The 23,939-nt window shown below is 67.8% G+C and overlaps 15 protein-coding genes across 15 annotated transcripts; 9 read left to right on the top strand and 6 right to left on the bottom strand.

Annotated features, from left to right (window-relative positions):
- Window positions 1-28: 28 nt before the first annotated feature.
- MICPUCDRAFT_57417 (uncharacterized protein) lies at window positions 29-3,598 on the top strand (the record flags this gene model as incomplete). The annotated part of the gene is made up of 2 exons (XM_003058144.1): window positions 29-93; window positions 211-3,598. 2 exons carry the CDS (start codon window positions 29-31, stop codon window positions 3,596-3,598), a joined length of 3,453 nt encoding a protein of 1,150 aa, XP_003058190.1.
- Window positions 3,599-3,674: 76 nt separating this feature from the next.
- Window positions 3,675-4,465, bottom strand: MICPUCDRAFT_57416 (uncharacterized protein; the record flags this gene model as incomplete). The annotated part of the gene is made up of 2 exons (XM_003057771.1): window positions 3,675-4,093; window positions 4,282-4,465. The coding sequence occupies 2 exons, from the start codon at window positions 4,463-4,465 to the stop codon at window positions 3,675-3,677; spliced, it is 603 nt and encodes a 200-aa protein (XP_003057817.1).
- A 365-nt stretch (window positions 4,466-4,830) lies between these two features.
- Window positions 4,831-6,024, top strand: MICPUCDRAFT_57415 (yabby-like transcription factor; the record flags this gene model as incomplete). Its single annotated transcript, XM_003058143.1, has 1 exon — window positions 4,831-6,024. The coding sequence occupies one exon, from the start codon at window positions 4,831-4,833 to the stop codon at window positions 6,022-6,024; it is 1,194 nt and encodes a 397-aa protein (XP_003058189.1).
- Window positions 6,025-6,052: 28 nt separating this feature from the next.
- Window positions 6,053-9,597, bottom strand: MICPUCDRAFT_47092 (uncharacterized protein; the record flags this gene model as incomplete). The annotated part of the gene is made up of 2 exons (XM_003057770.1): window positions 6,053-9,179; window positions 9,372-9,597. The coding sequence occupies 2 exons, from the start codon at window positions 9,595-9,597 to the stop codon at window positions 6,103-6,105; spliced, it is 3,303 nt and encodes a 1,100-aa protein (XP_003057816.1). The 3' UTR covers window positions 6,053-6,102.
- A 414-nt stretch (window positions 9,598-10,011) lies between these two features.
- On the top strand, window positions 10,012-10,230 carry MICPUCDRAFT_57412 (uncharacterized protein; the record flags this gene model as incomplete). The annotated part of the gene is made up of 1 exon (XM_003058142.1): window positions 10,012-10,230. One exon carries the CDS (start codon window positions 10,012-10,014, stop codon window positions 10,228-10,230), a length of 219 nt encoding a protein of 72 aa, XP_003058188.1.
- A 23-nt stretch (window positions 10,231-10,253) lies between these two features.
- On the bottom strand, window positions 10,254-11,855 carry MICPUCDRAFT_26424 (uncharacterized protein). Its single transcript, XM_003057769.1, has one exon. The coding sequence runs from the start codon at window positions 11,511-11,513 to the stop codon at window positions 10,347-10,349; it is 1,167 nt and encodes a 388-aa protein (XP_003057815.1). The 5' UTR covers window positions 11,514-11,855; the 3' UTR covers window positions 10,254-10,346.
- A 456-nt stretch (window positions 11,856-12,311) lies between these two features.
- On the top strand, window positions 12,312-13,984 carry MICPUCDRAFT_33061 (uncharacterized protein; the record flags this gene model as incomplete). Its single annotated transcript, XM_003058141.1, has 2 exons — window positions 12,312-12,587; window positions 12,839-13,984. 2 exons carry the CDS (start codon window positions 12,312-12,314, stop codon window positions 13,913-13,915), a joined length of 1,353 nt encoding a protein of 450 aa, XP_003058187.1. The 3' UTR covers window positions 13,916-13,984.
- On the top strand, window positions 13,943-14,791 carry MICPUCDRAFT_67467 (uncharacterized protein). The gene is made up of 2 exons (XM_003058140.1): window positions 13,943-14,362; window positions 14,534-14,791. The coding sequence occupies exons 1-2, from the start codon at window positions 14,003-14,005 to the stop codon at window positions 14,693-14,695; spliced, it is 522 nt and encodes a 173-aa protein (XP_003058186.1). The 5' UTR covers window positions 13,943-14,002; the 3' UTR covers window positions 14,696-14,791.
- Window positions 14,792-14,922: 131 nt separating this feature from the next.
- On the bottom strand, window positions 14,923-16,044 carry MICPUCDRAFT_57408 (uncharacterized protein; the record flags this gene model as incomplete). The annotated part of the gene is made up of 1 exon (XM_003057768.1): window positions 14,923-16,044. The coding sequence occupies one exon, from the start codon at window positions 16,042-16,044 to the stop codon at window positions 14,923-14,925; it is 1,122 nt and encodes a 373-aa protein (XP_003057814.1).
- A 169-nt stretch (window positions 16,045-16,213) lies between these two features.
- MICPUCDRAFT_57407 (uncharacterized protein) lies at window positions 16,214-17,389 on the top strand (the record flags this gene model as incomplete). Its single annotated transcript, XM_003058139.1, has 1 exon — window positions 16,214-17,389. The coding sequence occupies one exon, from the start codon at window positions 16,214-16,216 to the stop codon at window positions 17,387-17,389; it is 1,176 nt and encodes a 391-aa protein (XP_003058185.1).
- Window positions 17,390-17,496: 107 nt separating this feature from the next.
- Window positions 17,497-18,741, bottom strand: MICPUCDRAFT_57406 (uncharacterized protein; the record flags this gene model as incomplete). Its single annotated transcript, XM_003057767.1, has 1 exon — window positions 17,497-18,741. The coding sequence occupies one exon, from the start codon at window positions 18,739-18,741 to the stop codon at window positions 17,497-17,499; it is 1,245 nt and encodes a 414-aa protein (XP_003057813.1).
- Window positions 18,742-19,153: 412 nt separating this feature from the next.
- On the top strand, window positions 19,154-19,543 carry MICPUCDRAFT_57405 (uncharacterized protein; the record flags this gene model as incomplete). Its single annotated transcript, XM_003058138.1, has 1 exon — window positions 19,154-19,543. The coding sequence occupies one exon, from the start codon at window positions 19,154-19,156 to the stop codon at window positions 19,541-19,543; it is 390 nt and encodes a 129-aa protein (XP_003058184.1).
- Window positions 19,544-19,714: 171 nt separating this feature from the next.
- Window positions 19,715-20,212, bottom strand: MICPUCDRAFT_57404 (uncharacterized protein; the record flags this gene model as incomplete). Its single annotated transcript, XM_003057766.1, has 1 exon — window positions 19,715-20,212. The coding sequence occupies one exon, from the start codon at window positions 20,210-20,212 to the stop codon at window positions 19,715-19,717; it is 498 nt and encodes a 165-aa protein (XP_003057812.1).
- Window positions 20,213-20,373: 161 nt separating this feature from the next.
- Window positions 20,374-20,934, top strand: MICPUCDRAFT_57403 (uncharacterized protein; the record flags this gene model as incomplete). Its single annotated transcript, XM_003058137.1, has 1 exon — window positions 20,374-20,934. The coding sequence occupies one exon, from the start codon at window positions 20,374-20,376 to the stop codon at window positions 20,932-20,934; it is 561 nt and encodes a 186-aa protein (XP_003058183.1).
- Window positions 20,935-23,111: 2,177 nt separating this feature from the next.
- On the top strand, window positions 23,112-23,891 carry MICPUCDRAFT_16294 (uncharacterized protein; the record flags this gene model as incomplete). The annotated part of the gene is made up of 1 exon (XM_003058136.1): window positions 23,112-23,891. The coding sequence occupies one exon, from the start codon at window positions 23,112-23,114 to the stop codon at window positions 23,889-23,891; it is 780 nt and encodes a 259-aa protein (XP_003058182.1).
- Window positions 23,892-23,939: the final 48 nt, after the last annotated feature.

Below are 23,939 nucleotides of genomic sequence, written 5' to 3'. Positions count from 1 at the left end.
GATCGCGATGTCGGCCCCCGCGAGCGCGATGTCGACAATCGAGGAAAATAGTAAGGCGACGACGACGAGCGAGGTCGAGTTACCGGACTTCAGGTGCGCGTCGCGACCTCGAGCCGCGCGTAACACCACGACTTTTCGCGCGATCAACACCCCTCTCGTCCGTCTTCCTGACGTCCTCCCCCCCCCCCTCCTCCTCCCCTGACGTAACAGCGGCACGTGGGAGACGAAGTCCGTGGACAACGCGAAGGCGTTCCACGAAGCCTACGGCAGCGCGTTCCCCTCGAACGCCGCGTTCGCGGTCAAAGAGAAGGAGCTCCACGTCTTGAAGCACGATCTGAAGCGCGGGATCCTGGAAGACGTCGCCGTCCTCGGCGCGACCGCGCTGAGCAACACGACGATGATCGGAAGACCCACGGAGGTCGTCGCCCCCGACGGCGCGTGCTCGACCGTCACCGCGCGCTGGGACGGCGACGTCTGGGTCGAGGTCGACGACTGCCTCACGCTCGAGACGAGACGGTGGCTGCGAGGGAACGGCGATCTGGTCGTCGTTCGAACCGCGACGAGAGAGGACGGGAAACTCGCGTCGTCGACGATGGTCATGCGCGCGCCGACGCGCGCGCCGCCGGTGTTGAAGACGCGCACGCCGCCGCCGTCGGACGGGATGCAAGAGGCCGCGGAGGCGATCGCGGCGGCGAAAGCGGGCGCGATGAAGGAGGACAACTCGACGGCGGCGAGCTTGCAAAACGCGTTCGCGCGGCTTTTCGGAAGCGGCGACCGAGTCAACGCGGCGACGACGTCGAACGACGGCGCCGCGGGCGCGTCCGCCGCCGCGGAGTTTTTCAATCTCGACGCGGCGACGACGCCGCTGGTGAAGACGATCGCGTGCTCGCTCGAGGGCACGCGGGGTCACCTGTACGTGTTCAATTACGAGATCGCGTTCGGCGCGCTCGGCTTGGAGCCCGGTTCCGTGGCCTGGACCACCCCCGGGAAGGCGGTGAACGAACTCGAGTTGACCGGAAACAAGTCGTTGCTCATCGGGACGACCACCGGGGACGTCGTCACGTTCGAAGGCATCGACGACGTGAACAAGACGTACGACGCGCTCGTGGACGTGCTCGACTCTGTGCCGCTGTCGCCGGCGGAGGAAGTTCACGGCGGCGACCCGGCCGCGAGGGTGACGTCGCCGATCCGCGTCGGGTTCGACCCGGAGCAGTACGTCATCGTGCACGTCGCGCAGGCGGGGTACCTGCCCTCCAGCGCGCTCGGGAGCGTGCCGATGTGCACCGCGGCGCTCGGACGCTTTGGCGCGTCGACGCCCGCGCAAAAGACGCTGAAGAAGGGCGCCCCGTGCGCGTTCGACAGAGCGATGGTCTTCCCCGCGACCGAGTGCGACCTCGCGGCGGACAGTCTGTCCCTCTCCGTCGCCGCCGGGGGCGGTTTAGCCGTCTTGGGCGAGGCGAACCTCCCGCTCGCGGCGTTGTACCGTGGCGCGGATGGAGGAAAAAAGGCGCGAAAGTCGCCGTTCACGATGGGCCTCGTGCCCCCGGGGAGCGCGACCGGCGTGGACGCGACGTCGCCGCTCGGCGTCGTCGGCGAGCTCACCGTCACCGCGTGGATAGGAACGTACGCGGACGTCGTTAGCCTAGGTGAGAACGTCCTGAACGCGGAACCCGGGGATGGTTTCTTCAGCGGAGAAGCGTGGGGCGCGACTGAGCCGACGGTGGTGAGAACGCCGCCGCCGGTGTGTCGCGTGACCGCCGCCGCGCGCGCGGTCCGAGGCGTCGCGCGGACGAACGATTTTCGATGCGAGTTTCGTTACGGCGACTTCGTCGGGAGCACGCCCGCGGCGTCGAACACGCCGTCGACGCAGGCGGCGTGGGGGGAGAAGGGCGCGGTGACGTTTGCGGCGTCCGAACCTCGCAGCGGCGTCTTAACCGTCGACGTCGTCTCCGACGACGGTAAGATCATCGGGCGCGCGAGCGTGGAGCTCGCCGCGCTGAAGCTGCGGCCGAAGCTGCGCGGGAAGAGCCGGCAGCGATGGATGCCGCTGCGGAAACCGCCGAGCTCGGCGGCGCCGAGCTCGCCGACGTCGATGCTCGAGACGATTCCGAGGGAGATGTACAATTCGTTATTCGGAAGCGGCGAGGAGACGAGCGAGGACGCGAGCGAGGGAAAACTCGGGGAGATTCTCCTCGAGGCGTTCGTGGACGAAGCGTGCGGCCCGACGGCGTCTATCGGGCGCGATGAACCCCTCGGTACGCTGTCTCTCGAGATCATTCGCGCGCGGGGGCTCACCCCGCCCGGGCGCGAGCGCAACGTGGAACCCTCCGCGATGTTGGAAATCAACGGCGTGTGGGTCTACCTCCCCGCGGGGAAGGACGTCGCGCCGCCGGCGTGGAGACGAGAGATCGTCGCCGCGATCTACGACGCCGGCGCGGTCGCGCGGATCGGCGTCTTCGACAGCGCGGAGGACGACGAGGCGCTCGGTTTCGTCGACGTCCCGGTCGCGCGCTTGCCGCGCGGATACCCGATGCAATCGACGCTGGCGTTGAAAGGAGGCGTGGCGGCGAACGACAACGCGGAGATCACGATTCGGGCGATGTACACGCCCGCCGCGTCGACCTTGGCGACGCTCGCGAAGTACGTGACTCCCGCGTTCCCGCGGTCGGCGTACGCGCACGCCGGCGTGGGCGGCCGCGGCGACCTTGAAGAGTTGAAATCCCTCGCGCATCGAAACGTCGAGGAAGGATTGCTCTCCGGGGCTTCGCCGCTGCCGTCGAGCATGGTGTACGCGATGCTGCCGCCGGATGAAGACGAAAAGAAGGCGTTGGATCGTGAGGAGACGCCCGCGATGGCCGCGGCGGCGTCCAAAGCGCACGTCGTTCGCATCGCCGCGGCGTTGTCGCCCTTTGAAGCCGAGCTGTCGTTCCTCTCGCGCGCGACGTCGTGGGAATCCCCGATCGCCGCAGGTCTCCTGCACGTCATGATCCTCGGCGCGATCTACCACCCGTGGATGGTGATCCCGAAGGCGTGCATATGGCTCGCGTTCCACGCGATCTGCTCGCGTCGCCCGACGGCGTGGACGCTGCTCGGACCGGATAAGTCCACGGACGCGGGATCCTCGGATATCGGCGCCGCGCCTCCCGGGTCCGCGCTCGCGGGCGTGGAGGCCGCGGAGACGCTCGGCGAGGCCGCGCCTCCGGAGCTCATCGAAGGCGTCGCCGCGTCGAAAAAGAAACTGTCAGGCGGCTCCGAGATGGACGAGGGCGTCGCCGCCGCCGCGGCCGCGATGGGTCTGTCCCCGAGACCGGGCGCGTACGAAGCGTGCGTGCAATTCGCATACTGGACGCAAGCGACGACGCGGCGGGTCGCGCTCGCTCTGGAAGCCCTGCACGACTTGCTCACGTGGGTGAACCCGGAGCGGAGCAGCGCGTTCATGGTCGCGTGCTTCGCGACCGCGGGGGTTCTCTTGTTCATGAACGTGTTACGGCCGTTGCTCGTGATGATGACGTTCGTGGCGTTGAGGCATCCGGCGATGTGGAAGCCGAAGACGCTGCCGTTTGAACTCGCGCTCGCGGAGGAGAGACGACGTGGGTGATGTATAGATCAGTGTAATTCTCATCAAGGAGTACAAAACGAAATGTGCACGACGCGGGTGTTACTTTTCCTTTTCATCACGCCGCGACCGGCTTGCCTTCCTTCGCCGCCTTTGCGGCCGCGGTCGCTTTCGCGGCTTCTTCTTCGCGTCGCTTTTGCTTCCGCTCGCGCTCTTTCTGGACTTCTTTCTCCATGTTTTCGCGCTTCTTGAGATTCTTCGCGGTCCAGTCTTTCGGGTCCTCGGCCTCGCCGGTGACCTCCGGGCCGTGCCGACCGATGTCCGGGTGCTCCATCATGAACATGCCGACCATCTCTCGAACCTTCTCGCGGTCGACGACGAATTTCTCTTGGTTCTCGTCGCTGTCTTCCCACAGGTGCTCGTACACGGACATGTCGTAGTCTAACCCGAGAGACTCGAGCGTCGCGTCGTCGGAGAGGATGACGCCCGTGGGGGTGCCGCCTCTCTTGACGTATTGAACGGGCGAGCCGCGTTCTTCTGCGCGCGGGGAGGGCGCGGGGGTCGGTCGAAGGAGTCGGGGAGGCGAGGTCAGCCTCGGGAGGGACGTCGCGTCAACGGACGGGGGAAAACGACTCGGAGGAACGAGGGCGTCGCGCGTCGCGTCGCGTCGCGTCGCGCCGCACCGCGTCCGCCGCGCGAGGGATCGCCGCGGAGGAGGCGCGCACTCTCGATCTGCGCCTTCAGTTCCTTGATCGTGTCGCTCGGCGAGCACTTCACGCGCGTGAGCTTCCCGACGTAGTCCTTGCGGTGCCCGAGCTGGTACCGCGTCAGCTGCGCGTGGTCGCTGTGATACTTCGGAAGCAGCTTGACGTTGATCGTGATGACCTTCTTCTCGGCGTCGGCGGTCATGGCGACGGCGACGCGGGCGGGGAGGCGGGCGCGGTGCGGGGCGGAAAAGCCGTGGGCGCGTGCGGCGTGCGTGCGGCGCGCGCGCGTTGAGTGACCGACGCGACGGGCGACGCGCGACGGACGCGACGTCGAGCGCGGACGGGAGGGAGTTTTGGTTTTTCCCTCGGCTGGTCCGTCTCTCGCGGGAGGGGAACCGTCGCGGGCGTCGTCCTCGGGCGCGCCGACGACCGGACCGGTCCACCTGTCGCGACGTCATTCGCCCTCGGCGACCGTCAGGCTTCCCGAGACGCGAACCGTTTCGAGGCGACGCCGCGTCGCCTTCACACGCGTCGCGTCCGCGCGCGTCGTCCAGTCGCGCGAGGAGCATGACCGCGGACGCGAGCGCGGACGTCGCCGCCGCGGTCGCGGGCCTCGTCGACGACGACCGCGGGACGCTCGTGCACGTGGACTGCGACCGGTGCCGCAGCCGCCTCGAGGTGCGCGTCCCGTCGTCGCTGCGCGTCGACGCGCGAGGCGTCGCCGTGCGCTGCGGCGCGTGCGAGACGCTCCTTCAGGTCGCGGTCCCGCCGCTGCTGTCGCCGTCCACGCCGGGGCTGTTCGCGCGCGGCGAGCCGGGCGACGGAATCGGACTCGCGCCGCCCGGATCGCTCCTGAGCGGTGACCGCGTGAGCGGCGGCGGCGGCGACGACGACGACGGCGGCGCGGGCGCGGGCGTCGCGGGTTGCGGACCGGGACGCTCGCGCGCGTCCAACCCGGAACACGAGCGACACCTCAGGCTCGCGCGGTATCACATGGACATGGCCGCGCAGCATTCGAACCCGAGCGCCGGGCATGTGAGCTTCCCGGCGATGCCCGCGACGTCGCCGCTCGCGCAGCTGTCCTTGCCGCCGTGCGAGCACGAGAGCGACGAGCGGGTCGATCGCGTCCTGCGCGCGGCCGCGCACGAGTTTTGGTGGAACCCGTCGGAAATACCCCACCGGGGGCGCCGCGACGACGACGACGACTACTACGACGCGAACCCGCGGCATCAAAAGATTCTCAAGCGCGAGCGTAAACCGCGAGACCCGAGCCCGTATAACGTCTTCATACGAGAGGAAATACCGCGGTTGAAAGAGAAAGACCCGGGTTTAAACCACCGGGACGCGTTCAAGGCGGCGGCGAAAAACTGGGCGCACTCGCCGTTGAACATGCGATCCCCCGCGTTCGTCCCGGGTCCGACGGATCGGCCCGCGGAGAGAGACGACGACGACGACGAGCGTCGTGCGGGCGAGGTGGACGAGGATGATAGCGCGGCGGCGAGGGCGGAGATCATGAGGAAGCTGCAGCCGATATTGCAGAGCACGCCGACGCGCGAGGAAGGGACGGATACGGCGGCGGCGGCGGCGGGGAGAGGGGACGGGGACCGAGCGAACGAAGCGCACGAGTCCACGCCGCGGAGGGATTCCGACCGGGACGAGGACGCGGATAAGACGAGCGCGGGTGAGCGTCGAGGCACGTCGAGCCATCGCACAAAGTCGAGCGAGCACTCGACGGAGTGCAAGGAGTACACGAGCTGTTGAGCGCGAGCGCGTCGTCGAACGTCGCGCGCGCTTATCGTCAAACGTCGTAGTTCAATCCTATACTGTACACCTCGTCGATCACGGCTTCCAGATCGACACCCCCTTAATCGGCGCGTCGCTGTCCTCCCAATCCACCGCCGCCACGTCCACCTTCACGCCGAGGTCCGCGTACGTCATCCACACCTGCCTTCCCTGCCCGCCCTTCTGCGACGGCTCGCCGAGGCGCGAGACGACGCTCCGCGCGCGGTCCGGTCCGGGCGTCGTCGTCGACCCGGGCGGCGCGCCGAGCTTGAGCTCGTGCGGCAGCTCTCCGACGAACGCGTTGAAACCGTCCACGCCTTCCGCGTACGCGTGCACGCAGTCTAAGATGCCCTTCTCGAAGCACAGCGAAATTCCGAGGGGCTTGTAGCTGACGTACTTGGACGACGGAGGGAACGCCTTCACTTCGGGCGCGGGAAGCGCGCGTGCGATTCTCGCAGCTTTCTTCGCCTTGCGCGTCCCTACAGCGGAGCTCTCCGGCGAGGACGACGGCGACGACGGCTCCAACAGCGACGTCACGAACGCGCGTATCCTCGGGTCGCTCTCGGGCGAACCTAACAGCGCGAGCAACGCGCCACCGCCGCCGCCGACTTTCTTCGGCGGCGTGTTCGCGTTCTTCGCGACGAGGTTCCACGCCGCGACGGCGTCTTCGCTTTCCATCACCGCGCCGTTCGATCCGTTCGACGCGCTCGGCTCAACCTGCTGCACGCGCGTGGACTCGCTCGCGTGCGTGTCGCCGCTGCTGATCGGCTTCTGGTTTCGAGGCGACCGTCGCGGCGGCGGTCTCGTCGGTTGCTTCGCCCTAAGCGGCGTGCCCGGCGGCGGCTTCTCCCAGCCCGCGCCGACGCCTTCTAATACTTTCCCGGGCCACTGCGGCTCGTCGTTCTCCGTCTCCGGCGGCGCCGCGTCGTCGTCGTCTTCGTCTATCTCTTCCATCCCCCCGTCTATCTCTCCCAATCCCGCGCACTCGTCGTCCTCGTCCGCGCGCACGCCGAACGGCGGCGGCGTCGGCGCGATCCCGGCTTCGCAAAACGTGTTCGCCATCGTCCGCAGCGTCCTCGGGTCGAGCTCCATCCTGTTCTCGCCGCCGTCGTCCTCGCTCTCGGACGTCGAGAGGTGCCCGAGCGCGCGCGGTTCCGGGACGACGACCACAGGCGACGCCGTGAGCGCGGAGAGCGGCGCGGGGTGCGGAGACGGCGCGGTCAAGCCGCGCTCGCCGCCCTGGCTCTGCGCGACGCTTGCTAAGATGCGCTCGAACGCCGCCGCCGCCGCGGACTGCGCCGGCATCGCGCGAAGGCACAGCGTGTCCTCCTGCGCGCACGCGAGCGAGTCCCCGTGCGCGGCGACAAGGTACTGTAACGCCTTGCGCGCGGCGGTTTCGTTCCCGCCACTGCCCCCCTCCGCAGCCTCCATGGCATACAAGGAAACCTCCGCGGCGGCGAGCGCTTGCTCCAACGCCGCGAGGACGCCGCCGCCCTCCACCTCGGCTCGCGCGCGCAGCGCCGCGATGGAATCTCTCCACACTCTCGCCGCGCTCGCCGCGAGCTGCGCGTCCGGCGGCTGCGCGTCGGGGGGAAGCTCGTCCGAGGACGGCGGCCTGCACCGCGTCCTTCGACCGACGTCGCACGGGAGCGGTATCCGCTGCCGCTTCTCCAAGACGTTCCCGCAGTCGAGCGCCGCGCGCCAGTGCGCGTCGATCACGGGCTCCAACAGCTCGAGCGACGCCTGCGGGGAGAGGTCCTGCAGTGTCTCGACGTTGACGTACCACCCGCCGCCGTCCCTCGGCGCGGCGTCTAAGATGTCCTCCTTGAACACCTGCAGAACGTCCCACGGCGTCCCTCCGACGGCGGCGGTTTTCAGGTCGAACGCCGCGTTCGCGAGCGCGGTTCGGCTCACCGGGGACTCCCCGCCGAGCTCCAACCCGGGCCGCTCTTTCGTCCCGGCGCACTCCGGGATCCACCCGATCGGGTCGTTCTTCCTCCTCGAAACCTGCGCGCGCTTCAGACAGCGCACGCACCGGCAGTCGAAGAATAGATGCGACCGCCGCGCGCGTCGCGGAAGCAGCAGCTGATGCGACGGGAGGTACGAGTGCGTGAGCTCCTCCCCGGGGTGAACGTCCCTCGCGGCGAACACCGCCATGTTCCCGCCCAACCGCAGCGACAGACAGTTCGGATCGCAGCTGTGGTTCATGTACGCCGCCGCCGCGAAGAACCCGGCGCCGTAGTTCAAGCGCGTGCACATCGCCTCCAGCGCGAACGCGTTCGCGCACACGACGGCGTGCACGGCGACGACGTCGTCCACGGTGACGTCTCCGCCGATCTCCTCCGCGAGCTCGCTGGCGACGTGCAACTCGTGCCTCTCGCGCTCCGGGTTGGCGTCGGCGTCTCTCCTCCCGGGGCGTATCCTCCCGTACTCCGCCGCCCACTCCCTCGGCGCGCGATCGGCGTAGTGCGCGCCGCGCGCGGCCGGGTCCACGAGCAGCGCGCGCGTGAGCGTCCACTCGTGCGGGATCAACGACGAGACGTCGATCGCGGGGTTCGAGACGCCGTCGGAAGAGACGGCGGCGGCGCGCCTCGAGCCGTCGGCGTTCCGGGGCTTGAACGCGCGCTTCAGCGCGCCCGAGGGGTTCGCCTCGCCGGCTTTGACCGACGCCGCGGGGGCTTCGAAGACGACGATGTCCCCGCGCTTGATTCGTCGCGTCGCGACGACGCTTCGATCGCCCGCGCGGCCTCTCACCGCGCACGCGTCGCACCCCGGGCCGAAATCCAGCGACGCGAGGTGCGAGGACGCGCTCGCGTCGCCGCCGTCCGCGCGGTCGGTGTCTTCCGAGCCGCTCGAGGAGGCGTACCGCTGCGTGCGCTCGCGCGGGGTTTCGTTCGAGCGCGTCTCGCAGCCGGGCGTGCGCCCGCCCCCCGGGTGTCCGGGGCGCGCCGTCGTCGTCGTCGTCGTCATCGTCGCGGGGGGCTGATCGGACGGATTTGACGGATCGAGGCGCGCGCCTCCTCCCGCGCCAGTCGAGCGCTCGCTGGGGACGACGAGCGCGCGCAGGGGGACGCTCACGCGCAGCTGCGCGCCGCCTTTGCGGAGCTTCGCTCGGATGCCGTCGCTCGCCGCGCCTGTGATTGATCATCGTCGACGACGAGACGACGGAGGGCGTCAGCGCGTCCTCGACCCGTCGGGCCGTTGCGAAGCGCGCGAGCGAAGAAAAACGAGCGCGCGAAACGAATCGATCGGGAGCGAGGCGACGCGTCGCGCCGACGTCGCCACATGGTGTCGCGCGAGGTGATGCAGCGCGAATCGAGACGCACCCTGAGGCAGCTCGAACCGCATCTCTTCGCCGCAGCCGTCGACGCGGCTCAGCACGAGCGTCGGCTTCCCTTGCGGCGAGCTCGACGACGCGGGCGACGAAGATAACCCTTCGCGCAGGCTGGGCGCGTCCGGGGACGCGTCGCCGTCGTCCTCGACCCACAGGTTCGCCTCGCGCGCGCTCAACAGCGGCGGTCGGAGCGCGATATCTATCGTGTGGTGCGCCATGGGAGGGGTACTCATGTTCGTATCCCCTCCCGCTCTCATCCGAACGCGCGTTCCGCGTGAGGTGCCATCATCGCGTGTCGTTCGTTGTGCGTTCCGCAATATCTCGGTCGCCAAGTGGACGCGCGAGTTTCAGCGTGAGCGCTGATTGGTCGCGCGTGGGCAGACCGTCGTTCACGGTTCGAGTTTCACCGTCTCGCGATTTCGAGTGCCGGGGTGAAACTCGAGGTTGAAACTCGATCGGTGAAACTTTTCTCACACGAGCTCGTTTTCAGGTGTTTTCGTCCGCGCGCTTTTCGGCACTCGTCGCGTTCGCGTCGCGCCCCCAATCCGCGCGTCGACGCCTTCGGACGATCGGAAGCGCGGGATCGCCGCCGCGACGAGGGAGACGATCGTGTCGCCCCGGGGGTCGTCGTCATGGTCGTGATCTGCATCGGCCCGTGTTGCGTCCCGCTGCACGCGCTGCTGCCGTTCCTCGTCGGGTGGGCGCATCGACGAGGGTACCTGCGGTGGGTGAGGCAGGATTGGTTCACGTATCGGTGGCTGAAACCGAGGGTGAAGCGGGCGTTCGGGTTCGCGCTGACGGAGAAGGAAGAGGGCGTCCTGACGCGCGTCGCGGAGAAGAAGGTCGAGTAGCGTCGCGCAGCGTTCGCGTCCGTAGATCTATGGGGGTTCGCTCCTCATCGTCATTCCTAAAACGTTTAGTAGGTCGCTCTCGTCCAGCCGCGCCGCGTCCGTCCACCGCCGTTCGTTTAATCCTCCTTGGACATCAACCCCGCCTCCTCCAGAACTTTCTCGAACGCGTCGTCGTCCTCGAACTTCACCTCCGGCACCGGGTGATCGAAGTGATCCGCGATCGAGTCCAAGACGGCTTTCTCGTCCGCGCCGAGGAGGAGGTTAAACGCCGCGCCCTTCTTCCCGAACCGACCGCTTCTGCCGATCCTGTGCAGATACGTCTCGAAGTTTGGCTGCCTCGGGTTGCTGTGCTCCACGGGCATGTCGTAGTTGATGACCAGCGTCACCGTGCTGACGTCCAAACCGCGAGAGAGGACGTCCGTGGAGATGAGAATCTTCGTCAGGCCGTCCCTAAACTCCTTCACGACGCGGTCGCGATCGGCGTGATCCATCCCGCCCTCGATCGCGGTGCACTTGTACCCGGCCGCGTTCATCGCGCGCATCAAACGCTTGCACCCCTCGCGCGTCCGAACGAAGATGATCGTCTGGCCGATCTTATCGCACAGCGGGAAGATTTTCTCCTTGAGTAAAACCTCCTTCGCGTCCGTGGACGTGACGTTGACGCGGTACTGCTTGATCACGTCCAACGAGAGCTCGTGCGCCGGAAGGAAGATCTGGTTCGCGTTCGGCACCACTTTCGTGCTGAAGTCCTTCACGCGCTCGGAGAACGTCGCGGAGAACAGCAACACCTGCGGCATCTGCTTCGTGCTCGTCTTGAGGTGCTTCATGATCTTCAGCGAGTCCACGCGGTGGCCGTCCGTGTCCATCATCTGGTCCGCCTCGTCGAAGACCAAGATTTTCATCCCCGCGCAGTTGAGCTGTTTCTCGCGCATCCACCCCAACACCTTACCGGGCGTCCCGATCACGACCTGGTCGACGATCTTATCCCGTCGACTCGCGCGCTCGGTCCACCGCGGGTCCGCGGTGTACGCGATCGAGATGTTCGCGTACTTGCCCATCTTTTCCATGACGTTGACGTTTTGAATCGCGAGCTCGCGCGTCGGACAGATGCACAACGCCTGCGGGGACTGGCTCGTCGGGTCCACGCGGGAGAGCATGCCGAGCGTGAAGCACGTCGTCTTCCCGGAACCGTTGTGCGCTTGCGCGATCAGGTTACGGTACGGCGGCGTGAGAATCATCGGAAGCGTCTCGCCTTGGATCTTCGACGGGCGCTCGAACTTCATCTCGCTGTATAACCCCCGCAGGAGCTCCTCGCTCAGGCCGAGCTCCTCGAACGACTTCGCGCTCGCGTACGGCGTGTCCGACACGACCGTCTTCACCACCTCCGTCTCCGGCTCCTCCACGAGCACGTCCGACTTCAGCGCGAGGTCCGGCGCGTCCGGCGCGTCCGGATCCGCGGGCGGGGACACGCCCACCTTCTCGAGCGCGTCCGCGGCGGCGTCGATCTCGCTCGCGGCGACCGGCGCGGCGTCGTCCGCCGCGGGCGCGGGCGCGGGCGCGGGCGCGGGCGTCTCCGCGGCGGGGGGTTCTTCCGTCGCCGCGGCGGGCGCGGCGTCTGGGGCGGGATCCTCGGCGGACATCGCGCGCGTGCGGAACCGAGGCCGCGGCGGCGATCGGAGTGGGCACGATCGGAAGCGGGAGACACGCACAGCAGCGAGAAAAAAGTCGCGAATTCCTCCAGCCCTCCTCGTAGCGCGTAGAGGTGTACTGTACGAAGTCGTTTCTGACTGTTTGCCAGTTCGGATCGAGTACGCCGTCGACGGTCGCGAAGCGAGATCTTCTTTCATCTTGCCTCGCTGTCGTCGACGTCACGCCTCACGCGTCCGAGGCCCGTCTTCGCGCGCCGCTCGCCGCCCGCCGTCACTCACGACCGCGCGTCGCTTCGGCACGTCGCGCCGTTAAAGTTCGTTTCCCGCGAACTCACGGCCACATCGCTCACGTCGCGCGCGCGTTCACGCCGCGTTCGACCGTCCGATCCCGCCGCCTCGCCCGCGCGAGCCAGAGCCAGAGCCAGAAGAGCCATGCGCGCGATCTCCGCCGCGACGGCGCTGACCCCCGGGGCGACGTCCCTTCGCGCGCGCGCGAAGGGCGCGAACCCGCGCCGCGTCTCGCGCGTCTCCACGACGCGCGCCGCGATCGTGGACCCGCCGAAGACGAGCATCAAGGACGTGCAGCGCCCGGACGAGACCGGACGCTTCGGCGCGTACGGAGGGAAGTACGTTCCGGAGACGCTCATCCCGGCGCTTCAGGAGCTTCAGGACGAGTACGCGACGCTCGCGGGCGACGCGTCGTTCCAGGTGCGCGTCACGTCACGTCACGTCGCGTCGCGCGCGAACGTCGCCGAGTTAGTTCTCAGCCAGCCTCGCGAGGACGCGCGGTCGCGACGCGTCTCGCGAGGACGCGCGCGCGAGCGATCGCCGCGCGCGCGATCCGTCGCCGCAATTGCAATTTTGTCGTCGCCCCTCTTCATTTATTTTATTATCCTCTACCGTCCTGCTGACCCTCCGCGCTCCCTCCCTCGTCGCGCAACCCCCCCCCCCGTCCACAGGCTGAGCTCAGCAGCATCCTGAAGGACTACGTCGGCCGCGCGAACCCGCTGTACTTCGCGGAGAGGCTCACGGAGCTCTACGGCACCGCGGACATCTACCTCAAGCGTGAGGACCTCAACCACACGGGCGCGCACAAGATCAACAACGCCGTCGGCCAGGCCCTCCTCGCGAAGCGAATGGGGAAGAAGCGCATCATCGCGGAGACGGGCGCGGGGCAGCACGGCGTCGCCACCGCGACCGTGTGCGCGCGCTTCGGCCTCGAGTGCATCATCTACATGGGCGCCGCGGACATGGAGCGCCAGAAGCTCAACGTCTTCAGGATGCGTCTTCTCGGCGCGACGGTCACGCCCGTGCGCGCGGGGACCGCGACGCTCAAGGACGCGACGTCCGAGGCGATCCGCGACTGGGTCACGAACGTGGAGACGACGCACTACATCCTCGGGTCCGTCGCGGGCCCGCACCCGTACCCGATGATGGTTCGCGACTTCCACGCGGTGATCGGCAAGGAGGCGAGGGCGCAGTCGCTCGAAAAATGGGGAGGCAAGCCGGACGTGCTGGTCGCGTGCGTCGGCGGCGGCTCGAACGCGATGGGTCTGTTCCACGAGTTCATCGACGACGAGGACGTGAGGATCATCGGCGTCGAGGCCGCGGGCGAGGGCATGGGACCGGGGCAGAAGCACGCGGCGACGCTCACGCTCGGTTCGCCCGGCGTCTTGCACGGCTCGTTTTCGTACCTGATCCAGGACGAGGAGGGGCAGATCATCGAGCCGCACAGCATCTCCGCCGGTCTGGACTACCCCGGCATCGGCCCGGAGCACTCGTTCCTCAAAGATTTCGGACGCGCGGAGTACCACGCGGTGACGGACCAGGAGGCGCTCGACGCGTTCGTCAGAGTGTCGCGATGCGAGGGGATCATCCCCGCGCTCGAGACGTCTCACGCCTTCGCCTACCTCGAGAAGCTCATGCCGACGCTGAAGAAGGGGCAGAAGGTCATCCTGAACTGCAGCGGGCGCGGCGACAAGGACGTGAACACCGCGGCGGCGGCGCTCAACATCTCGGGCGAGGTGGACATCTGAACGCGAGAGAGAAGCATGATTTTTTGACGAGTGTTGTTGTCAGTCGTATCTACAAGGTTAAGCCTTTATACAGTAACCGTGCGCGCGATGAGCCGACGACGCGCGCCGCCGGCTGCTACATCAGATGGACGCGAGCGCAGACCCGTCCTCCTCTTCCGTGCGTCCGCTGCTAAACACGACTCCCACCCGCCCATGCGTCGCGGTCACGACTTGATCATCTCGCCCACGCCGCCGCCGATGCCCATGAACGACAGCGACCCGCCGCTTCCGCCGTTCCCTCGGCTAGCGCCCGCCTGTCGCTCTCGCATCATTCGCGAGGTTCCGCGTTTTTTGTTCGACCTGACCGCCTGCGGTATCCTGAGTTTCGCGAGCTCGACCGAGTCGACGCGCCGCATGCCGCCTTTCAGCTTCTTGTGCACTTTCGCGTCGACGCCGCCTTGCCTCGACCTGCGAGAAGGGGAAGAGGGGAGGTCAGCGGACGGTCGCCGATACAATTTCTCTTTTTGCCAGCTGTACGTGTACCGGAGACGGAATTTCTCTCCGGAGACGCGCGCGCTCGCGACGAATGTCGCGCGAAAGAACCCCAAACTCGCGTGTTCGCGCTCGGGTAGCACGCACCTATCGTTCGTCCCCGCGCTCGGGTCGTCCATATCGTCGAGGTCGACGCTCCTCTTGCTCGAGCTGAAAAGTTGTTGCATCTTTCGCTCGTTCTCTGTCGGCAAATATCTTCTTCGCGTCACCAGACTTTCCTCGGGTTGCCGACGCGTCTTGGCGTCGTGAGCGAGACGACGGACTCGACAAACGCGCTGGAATCACACGCGTGGAGACGTGCGGGAACGTTTCAAGTCGCGCGGAGCGATATTCGCGACCGTCGCGCGTCCGAATCTACGCGCGTCCGGGGATTCGTGCCGAGGCTGACGCGGCTTTTTGTTTGCACGTGTCGCGAGTGGAATGCGAGCAGCTCAAGATCCCGGATGACAGTTTCCGACAAATAACCAGCGAGAGGGCTACGCCGCGACGTCCTCGCGCTTCAACTTCACGACGGTCAACGCCACGCCCGGGGCGATCACGCCGAGCATCAACCGGCACCACCCCTCGTACGACACCGCGGCGCCGTCGACCTCCGCCAGCGTCGCGCTCGTCACCCCCCACCCACCGTCGCCGCCGCCGCCGCCGCCGCCGCCGCCGTCCTCCGAGTACCGTTCGCCGCACGTCGCGGCGACGAGCGCGACGTGCAGCGGAGACATCGACGGGTTGTACGCCGCGCTCTCGACGGACCGTCCCGCGTAGACGCCCCCGGACGACGTCGTCAGCGCCAGACCCGCGGGGCTGTGGCTGTACGGCGCGTACGCGAAGCACGCTTCTCGCGTCGCGAGGAGGGCCTCCGCGGCGGCGTTTTCTCTTTCTCTACCCGTCGCGCCGCCGCCGCCGCCGCCGCCGCCGCCGCTCGTCGTCGCGCCGCCGCCGCCGCCGCCGCCGTCGTCGTCGTCCGCGAACGCGAGGCGGTTATGCCGTGACTCTAACAGCAGCGGCAACTTCACGTCGTGGGTCAAATCTAAAGGCCCGAACGAGTGCGGGAGCAGCTCTCTGAGCGCGTATCTCGCGAACTTCGCCCCCGGCCGACCCCCCGGCGCCTTCGCGTCCTCGGGTATCACGCAGCACAGCTCCGACGCGTGCCTGAGCTCGTTCATGAACTGGCGGCAGTGCCCGCACGGCGCCGCGGTCGTCGCGATCGCGACGAGGCGCGTCTCGTTCGCCCTGAGCGCGGTCACGAGCGCGAACTGCTCCGCGTGCACGCTCGCGTTCAGAGGCAGCCCGGGGAACTCGACGTTGACGCCGAGGAACACCGCGCCCGAGGCGCCCAACGCCGCGGCGCCGACGTAGAACCGCGACGTCGGCGGTATCGCGTACTTTTGCGTCGTTCCCACGAACTCGTGCAGGAGGTCGATCGCGTCCGCGCCGCGCGCTCTCAATAGCGCCGCCATCGCGTCCGCGGCGACGACGAAGTGATTCGTTTGAACCGCGACGCGGACCGCCTCCTCGACGAGCGCGCAGTGCGTCTCCTCGGGCGCGTTCGCTTCGCCGCTCGACGCGGGCGCGGCGGCGGTGGCGACCGCGGGGTGCGTCATGACGATGACGACGCCCGGACGCGCGCGTGCGGCGCGCGGGGACGAGTGGGGCGATAGGACGGCGTGCGGTCGCGGTCGCGGCGGGGAAAAAGCGACATAGCATCACCTTCCGCGAGGTTTCAGTATTTCAGATCGTCAGATCGAGTTCGCGCGGCGCACGCGCGGCGTCATGACGCGAGTCATCGCGACGCTGCTGAGCGTCCTACTCGCGACGATCCTCGCGTCCGCGTCCGCGTCGTCGCCGCCGCCGTCGCGGGGCTTGGAAGCCATGGGCGCCGCCGCGTGCGCGGAGACGGAGGCGTTCTGCGAGAAGACCATCTTACGCGCGCTGCGCGAGGACGCGAAGCTCCGCGCCTTCTTAGAGGACGTCCGACAGCGCGCGATGTACCACTCCCCGGGCGACCTCGCCGGGTACGCGCACGCGGTCCCGAATCCGACGAGCTTGCGGTTCCCGGAGCAGCTCGCGCTCGGGTGCTGCCTCGCCGCGGGGGAGTGCAAGACCGATCTCCAGTACGCCGCGCCCGCGGACGGACCGGAAGAGACCGAGGAGGAGGAGGCGGAGGCGATCGCGCGCGGAGAAGCGGACGCGAGGCGCGCCGCGGGGGAGATTCTCCTCGCCGCGGCGTCGCACGAGGACGCGGGGAAGATGCCCGCGGTGCAACTGCTGGGCGCGAACGCGCACGCGTGCGCGCCGCCGGCGGGCGAGTCCCGGTGCGGCGCCAAACTCGTGGACGCGTACAGAAGAGCCGGGAACGCCGGGTACGAGGTCGGGAACTTGCGCGCGGGCGAGGCGCTTCTCGCGCGATTCAGCGGGTCGCTCATCGCGGACGAGACCCTCGGGTGCCCGAGGGCGGACGCGAGGAACGAAGCCGGGGATTTCGCGGACGCGGCGACGGCGCGCGCGTTGTTTAAGCAACTCTTAGCCTCGAACGAGCACGATAAGAGAGCGTCGAAGCGGCTGAAGGAGCTGCGAGAGGCGGAGGATCGCGTCGCGAGCGGGGACGGTCCGTCCGGGAAGCCGGACTTGGCGTACGCCGCCGCGGACGCGCTCGTGAACGCGGTGTTGAAGGGCGTCTTCGTGATCGTCGTCGTCGTCGTCCCGTCGTTTTTGGCGAGGAACACGCGCTTCGCGCGCGCGGTCAGGGACGTCGCGTGGCGGTACAGCGGGTGCGCGATGATCGCGAGGCAGTTCCGACGCGAGCTCGAGTTCTTCAGGTTCGCGAAGCCGAGGGTGGTGAACGGCGGCCGAGCCGCGGCGCGCGTGGAGCGGCGACAGAGCGCGAAGAAGACGGCGAAGGCGGTGATGAAGGAGGTCATGAAAGCCGAGGCGAAGAAGAGCCTCTGAGCGATACGAGTACAGTATCGAGGTATGTAGCGAGTGCATGAGGGCCTGTTAGACACACTATCAGCCCTACGTATCACATCACGCGGTCGCTTCGTCGCGCCGTCGCTTCACTTCCCCGCGGCCGCGAGCTGCTCCTCCACCGCGGCGCGTTGGTCCTCCGGGAGCGCCGCCAAAAGTTGCTTCATCACCTCCGGGTCCGACGCCGCCTGCGCCATGAGCGCGTCCACGTCCACGCCGCCCTCCTCGGGCGGCGGGTCGTCCATCGCCATGGGGACATACTCGTCGTCCCCGCCCTCGGGGACGTACTCGTCGTCCCCGGCCGGCTCGGTCGCCGCCGCCGCCGCCGCCGGCGCGGGGTCTTCGCCGCCGCTCTTCGTCGACGGCGCGGACGCCTTCGGGTTCTTACTCCCCGCCCCTTCCGCGGCAGCCTGCCTCGCGAGCTCCGCCGCGGCTCGCTTCGTCGCTTTCATCCGCAACGTCGCGACCTTCACCATCACCCCCGCGCTGTCGTCCAGCGCCGCCGCTTGCGCCTCCGCGGCGGCTTCGCATCTCTCGAGAACGTCCTTCGCGTATCGCGCGGCTTCTTCGTGGCATCCCGCGGCTTCCTCTAACGCGACCCTCCTCGCCGTGATCGCGTTCTCCGCAGCCTGCAGCGCCCGCAGCGCCTTCACCGGGTCGTCGCTCGTCTCCAGCGCGTCGTCCGCGTACGCCTCCGGCTTGAGATCCGTCTCGCACAGCGCGTCCGCGGCGGCGAGCGCGGCGGCGGCTTTCTCCGCCGCTTCCAACGCCCTCGCGAGCGACGCGTTCGTCCCCGTCAACGCCGCGGGGACCTCCGCGAGGCGCTCCTCTCTTCTGCGCGCGACCGCGGGACCCGCGGGCGCCGCGGGCGCGGCCGCGGGCGCCGCGGGTTGCCCTTCCGGCGCGGCCGCGTCGTCGCCGCCGGTTCGATCCCTGCCGTCGCCGACGTCGAGCCAATCTCGCAGCGACCGCGAGCCGAATATCCTCCGATCCTGCCACACGTTCACGAGCTTCTCGCAGCTCTTCGCGGTCTTCTCGTCCCCGGTGTTGCGCAGCGTGTGCTTCACCGCCCACCCCATGATCGGCCAGCACGCCTCGATCCACTCGTTGCCCTTCTTCCGCGAGTTTTGCAGGACGTCGTTGGCGAGGTAGAGGAACGTGAGTTTTCGCTTCGGCGGCGCCGCCCGGAGCTCTTGCTGCCACGTCGGCACGAGCGTCTTCGCGCGCTTCCTGTGGAACACGCACCAGTGCGACAGCGTCTCGATCGACTGCGACGTCGCGTTCAACCCTGCGAGCTTGCCGCTGAACGCGGCGTTTATCTCCTCGCCGCCCATGACGACGACGACGACGACGATTCGCGGACGAGATTAATCAAACGCAGTGCGCGCGCGCTGCTGCGAGAATCCAAATGCGATCGATGATCCGGTCGCCGCGCGTCGACGCCGCCGGTCGTATCGCCCGCGGTTTCGAAGAGCACGGACGAGCGAACGTCTTCGTGTGAGCGTTCGGATCGAGTCGCGGCGTGACTCGCGCCGTGCGTTGTGCCTTGGGGCGCGCGCCTCGGAGGATCCTCCCTCGACGCGCTCGAGAACAGAAGCGAGCGGGGCGGGTCGTCGAAAATGCCGCGGGCGGGGAACGAAGGAGGCGAATTCGCTTCCGGCCAGGCAGAACGCGCCGCGCCCACCGCGCGTCGGCCGGCGACGTCAGAACCTTCCACGCCTTTTTGGACGCGGAAGCGCGCTCCTCATGTCGTATCGAGGCGCGTACAGCGCGGAAGGGCTCACGTCGAGACCCGCGGCGAGCGGCGGGGAGGTCCAACTCAACATGCCGTCCGCGAGCGACTTCGACGTGGACGACGAAGTCGAGAAGCTGCACGGGAAGGTCAGCATGCTCAAGCAGATGACCGGGGCGATACACGAGGAGTCTGGCATACGCGGGAAGCTCATAGACCAGCTAGAGGAGACGATGTCGCAAGCCGGGGAGGCGCTGAAAGTCGCGCAGAAGGAGATGAAGAAGGCGTTCAAGTCTGGGAGTTCGTGGCACCTGTGCGTGCTCATGATGTTTTGCCTCGCGCTCTTCCTCGGGTTTTACGTGCTGTATCGCATGGGGAAGTTCATACGGTTCTTCACGGGATGACGCGACGGCGGGGGTGTGCGCATCGACGGCGACGGCGAGGTCGCCGTCGCTCATAGAACATAGCAGAGACGCGCGCGTTGTAGATGAGTTGAGATCTTAGTCTTGACGACATCAGATTCAATTGGTCGCGTCGGCGGCTCCCGCGCGCGCGGCGGCGTCGTCTTCCCGTCGTCACTTCGCCTTGTGCGTCCTAAACTCAAACTCCAGCTCCGTGATCCCGACAGACTCGCCGCACTTCTCGCAGTACTCGAACCACCCGTCCGGGTCCGCGCCCAGGTCCACCCCTTCCCACTTCGTGTTCCCCGCGCTCGTCACGACGAGCCCCTCCGTGGGCGTCCACTTCGTGAGCTCCAACCCGCGGCAGTCGAACCCCATGATGGGGACGAACGCGCCGCTGTCCTCCGCGGTGATCGTGTCGCGCGTCACGCCCTTGACGGGCGTGAACGACACCGTGCACTGCTTCTTGCAGTCCGGGAACCGCATCGCGAAGTTGGCGTCGCCTCTGCCGCCGTCCACCTCCGCGACCTCGTCCGCGCACAGGTACACCCCCTGCTTCGCCTCGTCCGATTGCGCGTCCTTGACGTCGAAGCGGTATTGGATGTCGGAGGGGAACGTGATGGACGCGACGTTCTCGAGCTCGGCTTTGACGTAGAGGACCAGGAGGACCATGTCGACGCGCGCGCGCGCCGCGAGCACGGCGACGACGACGGCGCGGTGAGGAATGCCGCCGACGCGACGCGACGCGCTTCAGATCTCTCGGAACGAAAAAAAAAAAAAAAAAACGACGAGCGAGTCCGCGCCTTCTTTCTGTTTCCATTCGGCGCCGCACCATGGCGCATCTCAAGGACAAGTACGAGTACTGGGACGTGGACGCGACCCCTCCCGGTTTAGAGGTCCTGTGGAAGATCGTCTCACCCGCGGACCTCGCGAAGTGGCAGGAGGCTGGGGGCATCAGCGGCTCGGAGTTGGACCGCAAGGACGGGTTCATTCACACCTCGAACGGACGCATGGTGAGGGAGGTGGCGGCGAGGTTCTTCAAGGGCGTCGGCGACGCGGTGCTGCTCAAGATGCTCCCGGAAGAGTGGCCGCTCGCGGTGATTTGGTCCCCAGACGAGCCCGTCGGCGTGCTCAAGCGCCCGGTCACGGGCTCGGTGAGCGTGCACTGGCTCCCGGACGGGTGCGCGCACGTGTATCACAGCGACCCGCTTCCGTTGGAGTGCGTCGCGGAGACGCACCCGATGCCGCTCGGCGCGGACGGCGTGCACGTGTTCCCAGAGGGGATGGAGGATAAGCCCGTGGACGTGACCCCGGGGCCTGAGGTGCACCCGGCGCACGGCGGGCCCGGACCCGGCGGGGCCGGACCGGGCGATGGAGACGCGATGGAGACGTGAGCGACGCGTCGCCGCGCGACGGACGCCGCCGTCGGAGACGCGCTACGTAGCCGCGCGTTACGGTACCGACTATGACTACCCTTATTACACACGCTCCCCGCCGTCGTCCTCCATCCCCCGCGTGAGCGTCTTCTCCGCCGGCGAGAGCGCCTCCATCTCCACGACTTTCCCGTCGTCCTCGTTTCCTGCCCCGCCGCCGCGGAGACCTCCCGCCGAACGCCGCCGCCGCCGTTGCCCCGCGCCGACGACGTCCGGCGTCTTCTCCTCGTAGACGTGCCCGAACCAAACGCTCACGGCGCCCATCATGATCGCGACCACGATCAGCGCAGCCTCCGGGGACGACGCGTCCGCGACCGCGGCGATGGGCAAGGACATCGCGTACCCGAGGTCGCGCCAAAATCTCACGACGCCGATGACCGGGCTCGAGTGCTTCGCCGGGGCGTGGTCCGCCGCCGCCGCGGTCTGCACCGGGTACATCAAACCGGTGAATAAACCGAGTAACACCCCGGCGAGGACGAGGTAACCGAACTGTAACGTCACGAGGTCGGCGCCGTCCGCGTCCGAGCCGACGAGGAGGCGGCCGCGGAAACCGGCGCCGAACGCGGCGGTGAGCATCGCGACGGCGCCGCCGAATAAACCGACGACGATCGGCGCGCGTCGTCCAATCTTATCCGACAGCAGACCCGCGCCGAACTGCGAGAGGCCTTTCAGGAACGAGTAGCACCCGGTGAAGAAGTCTCGCTCGCGGCCGCCGATGAGGAGCCCGTCCCGGGCCCACGAAGATATCAAACCCCACGCCATGCCGGTTTCGAAATTCGCGCAAAACGACGCGAGGCACAGCGCGCGCAGGCTCTCGTCCTTGAACGACGCCCTCACGAACGCCTCGACCATCGTCTCTCGCGGGAGGTCCGTCTCGTCCTCCTCCGCCTCCGCATTCGCGTGCGTCATCCCGTCGCCCTCGTCCTCCTCCTCGCTCTCGTCGTCGACGCGCGCGAACGCGGAGGCCTCCTTCGCGTCGTCGCCGCCGTCGTCGCCGCCGCCGAAGAACATCCCGAGCGTCTCCTTCAACACGCTCGCGGTGACGACCAGCCCCAGCAGCATCAGCCCGAGCTGCAGCTCGAACGGCTGTTCCGTGTACCCCTCGCACACGCACGATCCCAAGCACGCGGGGGTCCAATCGTCCGGGCGGTCGCACGTCCCCGTCCCCTCCGACGCGCCGGCGCCGGCGCCGGCGCCGACCGCGACGCACTCGCTCGCGCGGTCCCCGATCTCGTCGACCCACGCGCACTCCACGTACGCGCGCTCCATCGCGCCGTACACTTGCGCGAATATCGCGATCGAGGTGTACCCGACCGTCTCGTTCAGCCCGGACGCGAACCCGCGCGCGCGCGCGCCGCAGAGGTCGAGCGCGGCGTAGATCATGCACGACCAGACCATCCCTTGCTGCACGCCCAAGAACGCCGCGGAGGTCACGACCGCGGTCCACCCGCCTTCGCCGTGCGTGGACGCGGACAACACGAGCGTCGGGCACATGAGGCCGACGCACCAGCCGATGATCGCGATGGTACGCCGGCCGTACGTGTCCGCGAGCGCGCCCACGAGAAGGTTCGTGACGGACTTGAACACCGCGAACGGAACCAAGAACGACGACTTCGACGCGTAGGATTCGCGCGCGTACTGCCGTCCCGCGGCGTCCAGGACCGCGAGTTTGTTGAGCTGCAGCACCGCGCCGTTCAGGAACGTGATGACGCACGTGACGATGACCTGGAAGGCGAGGGAGGGGTGAGAGCGTCAGATGGCGGGGTCTCGGAAGAGTGGAATTGGACTACAACTAATAAGAATCGGGCGCGCGGCTCAGGAGCGTCGGCGCTCACCTGCGCCAGGTGCCGTCGCCACTGCGGCGTCGCGCCTTCCCGTCGCCGCCTGTACTCGGACTGCGACCGCATCGTGGGCGGAAGGAACCTCCTATCCTTCGCCCGCGGCCGCGTCGCGCCGCGACGACCTCTGGTCGCTCGGCGCGTCCAGCGCGTTGTTAAACGTCGGCAGAAGAGACAGGACGCGTCGTCGTGCCGACCAGACCGAAGTTGATTCTCCCCCGCACGGTGACGCGCGCCGCCCGCCTACCCGCCGCGGCGACGGCGATCGCACCTGTCGACATGCCGAAAGTGTTCCATGGCATGGACGATAAGGGCGTCTCGATCGGCACGAACGTCGCGCTTTGGAAGGCTGTCGCCGCCGGGGAGAGATCCGCGGACGGGAAGCCGTTGTGGTATAAGAAGGGCATCGAATACTGGGACGCGGTGCCCGCGACGGACGACGGCGTTTTAGGGGGGTACGGGCACGTCTCCGAGCAGGACGCGAAGGACAACACCGCGTTCTTGAAGAGCACGATGGCGGACGCGCTGAAGGAGAAGGAGAACGGGACGAGGAAGCTCGTCGCGTGCGACTGCGGCGCCGGAATCGGGCGCGTCACGTCGTCGTTTTTGATTCACAACTTCGACGAGGTCGACCTCGTGGAGCCGGTGAAGCACTTCATTCGCAAGGCGGAGGAGCTCTTGAGCGGACAGAGCGCGCCGACGAGGTACAACGGACACAAGGCGGTGAACTTCTTCGCGGAGCCGCTGGAGAGCTTCACCCCGGAGGCGGGAAGGTACGACGTGATCTGGGTGCAGTGGTGCGTCGGGCACCTCACGGACGACGACTTCGAGGCGTTCTTCAGGCGCTGCGCGATCGGTCTGAAGCCCGGGGGGATGATCTACGTGAAAGAGAACAACGTGAAAGACGGGTTCGTGTTGGACACGGACGACAGCAGCCTGACGCGGTCGCACAAGTACTTCACGCATCTGTTCGAGGACCGATGCGGTTTCGAGATCGTGAAACACAAGCTTCAGACGAAGTTCCCGCAAGAGCTGTTCCAGGTGAGGATGTACGCGGTCAGGCCCAGGCCGGCGACGTGACGCGACGCGACCGCGCGGGGGGAGACAGAGGGGAACGATCTGCACGGT

The sequence above is a fragment of the Micromonas pusilla genome (genome assembly GCF_000151265.4).
Source record: "Micromonas pusilla CCMP1545 genomic scaffold MICPUCscaffold_4, whole genome shotgun sequence".
Lineage (NCBI taxonomy): Eukaryota > Viridiplantae > Chlorophyta > Mamiellophyceae > Mamiellales > Mamiellaceae > Micromonas > Micromonas pusilla.
Note: the sequence above shows the minus strand (reverse complement) of the source record. Positions and strands in the feature narration are given on the sequence as shown.